Below are 8687 nucleotides of genomic sequence, written 5' to 3' on the forward strand. Positions count from 1 at the left end.
TTTTTTACATTTTTTTATTTTTTATATATTATTTTTACACAGAAATGGTTAGAGGTCCTCCTAGGGACCTCCTGAACATGCCAGTGATGTCACAATGACATCACAGCTCACATTAAAAAACATTTTGTATTATTTATATTATTATTTTAATGATTTATTTAATATTATTTTTTAAATGGACTAACGTTTTTTTTCTGCTTTTCTCTTTCAGGACGGGAGGGGGAGTTAGAGAGATGGTTTCTCACTCCCCTCCCCGCAACCCCCCTGCACACTGTGATCTCTATGTCAAACGACAGCCTGGTCTCCTGTGCAGCGGGATGTCCATAGGGGTTTCTTAGTGGGCGTTTTTTTGATGTCCCGGTACGTCTATAGGGGAATGAAGGGGTTAAAAAGATGTCTCATTGCAAGGCAAACAATTAAGACTTTATTCCAGAGGTAGCGAGTGAAAGGTCAGTGACAAAGAAGCCAGGTGACTCCTACATTCTGTAGCTTCTCACCTGCTTTTTTGTGTATGGAAAAATTACACAGACTCACTTATCATTTGTCTTGCGTTCACTCATGAAAAAAGGTTTTGTTCTAGTAAAAACGACGCAGAAGCAAAAGAAAGAACTCTAAGTTTTACTAAAGGATGGTTTGACATTTATCTTATTTTACTTATTTAAATTCATCAAAACTGATAATATATTTGGTTCTAAGACACTAAAAAATTAAGTTGAATAATTTAAGCTATGATAGGATAAAATGAGAAAAATGGTACACATTCTATAATCAGTATTTATGGAATAAACGATTTGTTGCAGGCATAATGACCTAAAATTATTCTTCCTTTGCATTATTCCTTAACTATTTAAATTGCTGCAACGGATAACTCTCAAAGCATTTGAATTTTGAAATTAAGAAATAACATTTTTTTTAATGAAACTATACAAATGTGTTCTTTTTAGTTGCATTTCAAATAAACTAGATTTAGTTAAAATGGTAATGAAATATAATTTATGTTCTTGCAGTGACAATGGGTTAACCTTCCATGGTAGAAGAAGATAATGAAAATACAATAAAAATGATAAAGTAAGATGTAATTCCATCAAGATTCCAACAAGAGATCTCTAAGGGCAATAAAAAGGTATCACCTTAAGCTAAACATATAAACATGTTAAATGTAATAATTCATTTTCTCTGTCCTGATTTCATTAGTCAGTGAATTGTGTTGCTTAGAATAATGCATAGGTTATTTGTATACCAGAAAATAATTAGACTTGCCAATTAATCTAAATAAAACATAATACATTTACATGTATTAAAGGCCCATACAAGCTTAAAGCTCCCTATAGCCACAATAACTCAACTGACTTTCTGCATGATAATGATTCTTTGTGATAGAAGTTTAATTAAACATTGCTACATCTTCCCAGATGTCGTAGGTGACCAAAAAAGTAACTGATTTGCGATACAAAATGTCATCCGTCTGAGCATAAGTGTTAGTGTTTGATGTTATCGAGAGTTTTTGTGTCAGCGTATGGTGTTGGAGTGTCAACGGTTAGCGATGCCTAGGAGGTGAGAGAAGGCGCAGGAGAAAGTATGTGTGTGTGTGTATGCAAGTGTGCCATGAGTGGGTGTTAAAGCAAGTTTTTTGTGTTAGAGGGGCCTTGAAGAAATACTGAACCCAGGCACCACTAACCCTAGGCTTGTCCCTGTTCTTATAAGGTGTGCTTATGGGAGGATGTAAATGCATCCCATACGTAAATAGGTGGAGGAGTGGGATGGGCCCAGGTGTTAAGCATGTACCGGGCCCCAAGATTTATGACGGCAGCCTTGGCCATTGTTAAAATATGGTCCTACACCAGGTTTGTGTTATATATACTCATATCCGTCCATGTATTCGAATAGAATCGACTAATTGAATCAGCTTGAAAAAGTTCTAACAGGACTGTCCTAAACAACCAGTGCCATACAAGGAGTCTTGGAGATCACTGTAACTGAATCCAGCTAGAAATTCCATTGATTTTACAGCCTCTGAGTCAGTTAGCTGAGATCCGAGGGTCTCTCCAACCAACCCTTGATCTTCACTGCCAGCAAACGTAGAACAGTAGGGAAGCTACATGGGACAGCGAGCCAGTGCTCTAAAATCAGGACTGTCAGAGAGAGAACCTTTGCCTTCTGTGCCAGAGATATTTTGTAACTTCATACTGGGTGATAGAGGAAAACTCTCTTCAAGGTAGTCAAAATTGCCACAAACTGTAGATATTAACCTTTATTAAGCAAAATCTTTGCATTGCAAATATCTTCAATTACATGTAGCCATATAAGACTGTGGCGGTCATAGTTTGCTTCCAAAACATTTAAGAAATTACTTTGAGGTCTTGAGAAGAGTGTTAAATTATTCTTTTGTTGTATAAAAGGAGAGGGAGTATGATAAAGTAGTATTTGGGCAGGGGTTGGAGGTGGACATTTTGCATTTTATTAGCACTGTTCAGCTTGAATCTCTAAGTATTAGGAAACTTGAAATATGGCTCCACAAGGGTTAAAATAGGGTCAAAATGTTACGGCCAACAAACACAGTGCCACAAGGTAGGGACTGATAAGATATTTTCAGTACACTGAAAGTCAGGACCGTAGGTAGACCCTTAAGTCTTCCATGGCACAATATCATTGTTTTGGCTTAAGGGTTACACTGCATTGCTATCTGTGGTTATTGACTTTTCCTACTAGCAGGAAAGAATAGCTCCAACCAATCACTAAATGCATATATTTTCTATTACACTACCAACCACAGCCATGCTGTATCTCTACAAACCTATCATCTAACAATACACTGAATGAAGTGGCCTGGTGTGTCCATACAGTTTTAATGTGGAGTAGGTAATTGCTTCTTCCCATTAAAATATAACTATTGCAGTTAATGTTTTATATAAGCTTTTCACTTACTAAATATTATTTTTCTCAGCATCATCCAAAATGTTAGACGCTCCTAATACAATTAATTAACCCCCTCCTTTTTTAGATAAATCAGCTTTTTGTAGCCAGGAGTTCTGGCTGCCCGAAGCATTGAACATCAATGTGCTGCTGATTTCGTAAACCTTCAGTCTTCTCATTAATCGTGAAGGTAATTGTTTTGGGTTTTTTTGTAAAATATGGATACTGGCTTGGGTTGGCTATAGGACACAGGGCAAATGACAAGTGAACCACTGAGCTGGCACCTGTTTCTCTAGAGCATGTAATCATTAGCTGGGGTACTTCAATTTTCATAGGACAATTTTAGTCTCCAGACTAGCCTTGGTATGACGGCACCCCACAAATACTTCCAGTGCGTATTGAAGAAAAGGATCAGATGTAAACATATTCTCTTTCAATAAACTACGTACGTGTTGATTGCTGGCCACTTTGGCTTTGTCTTCTGGTTGAGGATTCCCTCCAGAGTTTTACATTATATCTGTAAAGTGTCATCCTGCTCAAGTAATGTTAAACTCTTATAACGTGTATCTTAATTTATTTTTTTCAGGGATGTGACAGAAAGCTCCAAGACCGATGGATCAGTATAGCTCCTGAGCATATTACAAACTCCATGTCACAGATAAAATCAATACAAAAGAAAGAGAATGTCTTGCTAGAAAGCACATGAATTTTAGTGAATATGGATTGCATAAGTGGTGATAGTTTAGGGTGAATATACTCCTTATAATTGCTATGGATTCAAGTTTCGCAAATCCTATGGTTATTTTCTCGCTTATGAGGCATTGTCTACTATATGAAGAAGAAATGAGTGGGGACATATGTGCAGAAGTATTTTTAAAAGTTTTAGATATGTCACCACTAGGTGGAGCCAGAAAGCAAAAATCTTACTTTTGTTCATGGATTTGTTATAAACTGTTCAAAATGTATTCAGAAACTTCCAACCCCATAAGAAAGTAAGAAACTAATGTTTTAAAATAGCACTTAAAAAGAACAGGTGTGATATACCGCATACCTTTGTTATCTTTATGTGACTGGCAGCAGGTCATACAGCAGATTTTGCAACATTAGTTCAAAGCAACACTTCAACGAAATACCCAAGATAAGAAGAGCCATAAATGGGGATTTTTCACAGTGAAAGTGAGCTGGTAGATTTTTTGTAGTTGTCTATATATTACAAAATACCTTTTCTAAACTTGTGTTTGGAGGGCTCAGCTGAAGACCCTGAGGTCAATAATAAGTTGGTGGTAGTAGTTAAATCTTAAATTATGTGAAATGTAAAAGTAAAATCTTCGGCCATCTTCTTGCCTGTAATATTAATATAGTGTCTGATTTAAGTAATCTATTAATAATAACAATTTAGAAGAGTCTCTTGAAAACAGATCTTAAATATCAGTTTGTGTGTCTCAATAACCTTGGATTATTAGATAAGTAACAAATAAACAGTTAATGACATATAAAACCCACATGGAAAGCTATTTTAAGAAGATTAAGCCACATCAGGTCAACCAAGGTTATTCTCTAACATTCCGAACACAAGTGACCCGTCATTTTATTTCTAGAACTTATATTAAGTTCTACTTTTCCTTTTCCTCTGTTTCAAGTAAAACCTTTGTTTGCTATATAGCAGGGGTGTCCAAGTTTTTTTCTGCAGTGGGCCACTTCATCAGAATTGTATACGTGCGAGGGCCGCACTCATTTTTCACTGTGAGAAAATATGGCCTTTAATAAAATATGCAGATTAAAATAAAGTAAATGACACAAAACCTTTACTTTTCCTCTCACTGATTTCTGGGCCTAGAAAGTTTTGTGACTACAAATTCAGGATAATTAAAAATGAAATCACAGTCCCATAATGCTTAGGTTTCAGCACTTACACATTCAACCAGTAAATGCTGGAACCTAGGCATGATGGGACTGTGATTGCTGTTAGCAATCACACTCCTATCATGCCAAGTCAGCCAGTACATGCTGGTACAGGGTGGCTGTAAGTGATGTGCAGACCCCATACTGCTGGCAGCATCAATACACAAGGGGGGCAGCTAGCCAGGTTTCAGCATGTACTGGCTGACTTGGCATACTAGGAGTGTGATTGCTAACAGCAATCACAGACCCATCATGCCTAGGTTCCAGCACTTACACATCCATCCAGTAAATGCTGGAACCTAGGCATGATGGGACTGTGATTGCTGTTAGCAATCACACTCCTATCATGCCAAGTCAGCCAGTACATGCTGGTACAGGGTGGCTGTAAGTGATGTGCAGACCCTATACTGCTGGCAGCATCAATACACAAGGGGGGCAGCTAGCCAGGTTTCAGCATGTACTGGCTGACTTGGCATGATAGGAGTGTGATTGCTAACAGCAATCACAGTCCCATCATGCCTAGGTTCCAGCACTTACACATCCATGCTATTACGCACACACTCATTCATTCATATACTCATTCATTCATTCACAGATTCGTTCCCGCAATCACGCATTCTGATTCAAACACCCTCCCCACCCCCTTACCTGCACTGCAGCTCCTCGATGCCACTCAGCAGGGGGCGCGGCCTCCCTCTGCGTTCTCTGGTACTGCACAGAGGAAGCAGGACTGGAGCAGAGTCATGTGATGTCACGTGAACTCTGCTGGGTTCCGCTTCCTCTATGCAGTACAAAAGACCCTCCCACAGGTAAGTAGCAGGGCTCTTGTTGTAGCAGGGCTCGAGGTGCGGCCCGCGTAAGATCGGTTGCCCTGGCTGCGCGGGCGCATGTTGGACGCCCCTGCTATATAGAAACATTTTTTGGGATTTAAATTACCGTATTTTTCGCTCTATAAGACGCACCTGCTGATAAGACGCACCTAGATTTTAGAGGAGAAAAAAAAGGAAAAAATATTTTGAGCTAAAAAATGGGCTATAAAAAAAGGACATCATCCTCCCGTCATGCCTGCACAGAAAAAAGCTGGTCAGACATGATGGGAAGTGTAGTTGGACTACAAGCGCCGTACTGCGCATGCGCCGGCGCCATACGTGACACGGCGCTTGCGTCAAATCCCCCCGTCCTTTCCATCCAGTCCGCCCTTAGCCGTCGCAACGGACCAGAGAAGAGGAGAGGCGGCGACAGAGGCGGCGGTCTCCAGATGAAGACCTCCCCTGGACGGCGAAGCGAGACAGAGACTGTCCGGGACACTTTTGGTGAGTACCGTATTGGCTCGGATATAGGCCGCCCCCGTATATAGGCCGCACCCTAAAAGTTTGGTGCTTTTTTAAAGAAAAAGTTTTTTTCTTTAAAAAAGCACCAAAAAACATACTGCCACTCTGCCCCCCCCCCGCCCCCCGAGATATGCTACCACTGTCCTCCCTCCCCGAGATACGCTGCCACTGTCCTCCCTCCCCGAGATACGCTGCCACTGTCCTCCCTCCCCGAGATACGCTGCCACTGTCCTCCCTCCCCGAGATATGCTACCACTGTCCTCCCTCCCCGAGATACGCTGCCACTGTCCCCCTCTGCCCCCCCCTCCCCAACTTACCGGAGCAGACTCCCGGGTGTCTTGCGGGGCCGGCGGGGGACATCTACGCAATACAACTTCCGGTGCGGCACATCCGGCACCGGAAGTTGTATTGCGTAGACGTCCCCCGCCGACCCCGCAAGACACCCGGGAGTCTGCTCCGGTAAGTCCGCGGGGGGTGCAGAGGTAAAACGCATCCGCACGATGCGCTTAGACAACCTCCCGTGCCGGCACCCCCCCCCCCGTGGGAAGTGCTGGCAGGGGAGGCTGTCTGAGCGTATCGGGGAGTAGGATGCAGGTCCCCTGCACCACTGCGGGGGATCTGTATCCTAACCCCGCTGCCTGCCCGGCGCCCGGGACTGCATGTCCCGGGCGTCGGGCGCTAGACCCCGAATATAGGCCGCACCCCCACTTTAAAGTCTTAAAGTGGGGGAAAAAAGTGCGGCCTATATTCGAGCCAATACGGTATATGGTTGCCCCCCCCCACCCCTGCCTGCATCTTCGCTCCATAAGACGCGGCTGATTTTTCATCCTACTTTGGGAGGAAAAAAACTGCGTCTTATGGAGCGAAAAATACGGTACAATTATAGTCTAAAAAATGTCCAAAAACTTATTTTGAAAATAACCTATAATTTGTTTATAGGGCAGTTACTCTATTATCTTACTACATAACATAAGTGCAATTTAGGTTGGAGATTCTATTGTCTCTAGGAAAACATATATTCCCACTATTAAACTTTATCTGGCTTTGCATTGATACTCATCATCACTGTCTCAGGAGGTCACCTCAGTTGATGCTCTCTACAATTGTAACGCGAGTGTTACACACCAGGCCTTGAGAGCCCCAGACCATGGCTTTGGTAATTCCTTGTTTTGAACAAGGTTTCCCAAAGCTGTTATTTGACCAGCCTGACAGGTTGCTGGTCGGATACCCTGACAGACTCTATAGAGAGCAGTTTTTTTGCATGGAGTAGGCAATTTTCTAATAGCTGCATGAAGTCACTTTTAGTTTCAATATGTAATTATGAAAAGGATAGTTTTTTTAAGTTATTGAAGTAACTTGTGAGTTAAATCTTTAAAATTAACAGGAAATGTTAAATAGATTGCTCTTCAATAACTCAATTAATCTCTAAGGTCAAGATAAGCCAATTCCCATCCCTACTTTCATTGAAGAAAAAGTCTAAAATTTGATGTTGAGCTTGCGATCAGGATAAAACAATAAAATGTAATCAGCTTACTGCACCTGTAGCTCTCCTTCCATAACACTGAGTAACTTGATTAGATCATCTCTGGATGGTTCATGTGGTTTCTTGTTTTTTCTGTCAGAAATCCCCGAAGATTTTATGTGTCTCTTAACAGTTCCAGAAGCTGGCACATCCCCTTCCTTATTTCGATGAAGTTTATTCTTATTTTTGGCATCTGTGTTGATGTTTTGATCTTGTAATGTATTCATGTTGTCGCAGTTGGAAAGACGCCCAACAGTTGAGTTTTCTCCACCTTGGTTTCGAGATCTCATCCCTACCTACAGCAAAAGAGGGTAAAGCCAAGTTTAGAATGGTTTATAATTGAGAATTTATATAAAACAGATTTATCTTCAATACCCTATCTCAATGAAGATCCAATATGTATATAACTCTCTATAACAGAAATATTAATTGTATGTTTATATTTCTTAGATGACTCCATTGTTCCTAAGTACTTACTATTAAGCCTAAGTACCGTATTTGCTCGATTATAAGACGAGGTGGGATCTACACGCTGCCCCAGCTACATGACAGGGAAGTCAGAAGCACCGGTAAGTTGGGGGGGGGTAGAGTGTTAAATGGGGGGCATAAGGCATTTAGGGCACAGTGCTCTGTGAAATGCCTTTTAACCCCCTTAATGCCACTCTGCCTCCAGAAATGCCTTTTTAACCCTCTATACGCCACTCTGCCTCCTGAATGCCTTAAACCTCCCTATATGCCACTCTTCCCCATAATATGCCTTTTAACCCTCTAAATGCCAGAGTGGCACATAGGGGGTTAAAAGGCATATCATGGGGCACAGTGGCATATAGGGGGTATAAGGCATTTTTGGGGCAGATGTGCATAACTGGGGGGCAGGTTGGAAAATAGAAGGAAATAATACCAAAATATTTTTCTCAATTACAGCTTTTATTTAAAAAAAATTGTTTAGATGAATTAACATTTACTGGTAAAACTTTTTTCCTATAGGGTCGTCTTATATTCAGGCTTTTTCTTTTTTT

At 41.1% G+C, this 8687-nt stretch overlaps 1 protein-coding gene across 3 annotated transcripts in view; it reads right to left on the bottom strand.

Moving 5' to 3' along the window:
- The window catches only part of LOC149302394 (filamin-A-interacting protein 1-like), a 32012-nt gene extending 24054 nt beyond the window's left edge, over positions 1-7958 (bottom strand). For all 3 annotated transcript variants that reach the window (XM_089482590.1, XM_089482589.1, XM_089482588.1), the window contains exon 1: positions 7686-7958. In XM_089482590.1, coding sequence (XP_089338716.1) covers positions 7686-7958 — 273 coding nt within the window. The remainder of the gene's footprint in view (positions 1-7685) is intronic.
- Between the last annotated feature and the right edge of the window lie 729 nt (positions 7959-8687).

This window comes from Sceloporus occidentalis, unplaced genomic scaffold (genome assembly GCF_023333645.1).
Source record: "Sceloporus occidentalis isolate IW3139 unplaced genomic scaffold, rSceOcc1.0.p SCAF_19, whole genome shotgun sequence".
NCBI lineage: Eukaryota > Metazoa > Chordata > Lepidosauria > Squamata > Phrynosomatidae > Sceloporus > Sceloporus occidentalis.